The sequence below is a fragment of the Aureococcus anophagefferens genome, assembly GCF_000186865.1.
Source record: "Aureococcus anophagefferens unplaced genomic scaffold AURANscaffold_88, whole genome shotgun sequence".
Taxonomy (NCBI): Eukaryota; class Pelagophyceae; order Pelagomonadales; family Pelagomonadaceae; genus Aureococcus; species Aureococcus anophagefferens.
In genome coordinates, this window is record NW_008705638.1 from 17,605 (window position 1) to 19,308 (window position 1,704).

The 1,704-nt window shown below is 71.2% G+C and overlaps 1 protein-coding gene across 1 annotated transcript in view; it reads left to right on the plus strand.

Moving 5' to 3' along the window:
- Positions 1–842: 842 nt before the first annotated feature.
- AURANDRAFT_68299 (hypothetical protein) overlaps positions 843–1,704 on the plus strand; it is a gene marked incomplete at both ends in the record, with an annotated part of 2,404 nt that continues 1,542 nt past the window's right edge. Inside the window, one exon of the mRNA XM_009043946.1 lies at positions 843–1,429. Coding sequence (XP_009042194.1) covers positions 843–1,429 — 587 coding nt within the window. The remainder of the gene's footprint in view (positions 1,430–1,704) is intronic.

Genomic DNA, 1,704 nt, shown 5'->3' on the forward strand with positions numbered 1-1,704 from the left:
CCGCGCTCACCAGCGCGTCGCAGAGCTGCACCCGTCGTCGCCCGTCGCAGTGACCCGTCGTCGCGCCGAATCACACAAAGATGCCGCCCGCGAAGAAGGCCAAGACGGCGGCCTTCGAGCTCGAGTTCAGCTACCTGGGCAACAATCTGTACCGGAGCCCCATCCGCGCCGTCATGATGCCCGCGCGCGAGCGCAAGGATGCCGGCGAGGACATCAGCCTCCTCGCCGGCGGCTGCCCGCACGAGTCCTTCTTCCCGGCGAAGGCGCTGGCGCTCGAGCTGCGCGACGGCACGACGACGGCGCCCGTCGACCTCGACAAGCCGCTGCAGTACCACAAGGGCTCCGGCGTCGAGGCGCTGCGGTCGCGGCTCGAGGCGATCCAGCGGCGCGTGCACGGGCGCGGCGCCTGGGGCGTCGCCTGCAGCGTCGGCTGCACGGACGCGCTGCTCAAGACGCTCGAGCTGCTGACGGAGGCCGGCGACGAGGTGCTCGTGGAAGAGTACACGTGGCCGGGGATCGTCGCGCAGACGGTTCCCAGGAGACGCACGACCGTCGCCGTCGCCATGGACGCGGGCGGCGTCGTGCCCGCGGCGCTCGAGGCGACGCTCGCGGCGTTGCCCCGGAAGCAGCGCGTCTTTTACACGATTTCCTCGGGCCAGAACCCGACGGGCTGCACGCCGACGGAGGAGCGGAAGCAGGAAGTCTACGCGATCTGCCGCAAATACGACGTCGTGATCTTGGAGGACGATCCGTACTACTTCCTCGCGATGCCGCTCGACTACGAATCGGAGGCGGACATGCCCGGCGCCGACCCCGCGAAGCTCCCGGCGAGCTACCTGTCCATGGACGTCGACGGCCGCGTCGTGCGCCTCGACAGCGCGGCGAAGATCGTCGCGCCGGGCCTGCGGCTGGGCTGGGTCAGCGCGCCCCAAACGTTCCTCGACAAGTTCACGGTGCTCAACGAGACGTCGGTCCAGTTCCCGAGCGGCGCGGCGCAGGCGGCCATGCTCGCGCTCCTCGAGACGTGGCGCGACGACGCGGGCTTCGACGCGGCGCTCCGGAAGACGCAGCACGAGTACGCGCGGCGCCGCGACGTCCTCGTGGCCGCGGTCCGCGGCGCGCTCGCGGAGGCCGGCGGCGCGACGCTCGCGACGCTCGAGACGCCGGCCGCGGGCATGTTCCTGTGGCTCGAGCAGTTCGTCGCGCCGGACTCGCGCGCGCTCCAGGACAAACTCATCAAGAACGGCGTCGCCTGCATCCCCGGCGCGTGCTTCGCGACGCCGGACAAGCAGGGCGACGATTGCCCCTTCCTGCGCCTCACCTACGCGTCCGCGACGGACGCGGAGATGCGCGCCGGCGCGTCGCGGCTGGCGGCGACGCTCGCGGACTACTCGCGGAACCCGTCCCGCAAGTACCTCACCGCGGACCCGTAGAACTAGTCTCGAGCTAGTAAGCCCGCTTTTTGTAGAAACACGTTGAACGTCATCGTGCCGTCCTGGCAAACCGAGCCTAAACCGCGCGTCAACCCGGTCAGCGGGGCAGCTCGCGACGTCTCGCGGACGCCATCGGCCGCGCCGCGCGGCAGCGCGGAGCTCGACGGCAACGCGCGGCGCTTCGGGCAGCTCGCGGCGCTCAACCGCACACCCATGGACTCGCCGACGAGCCGCAGCCGGTCCGCCGGCGAGCTGGACCTGCTCGCGGACG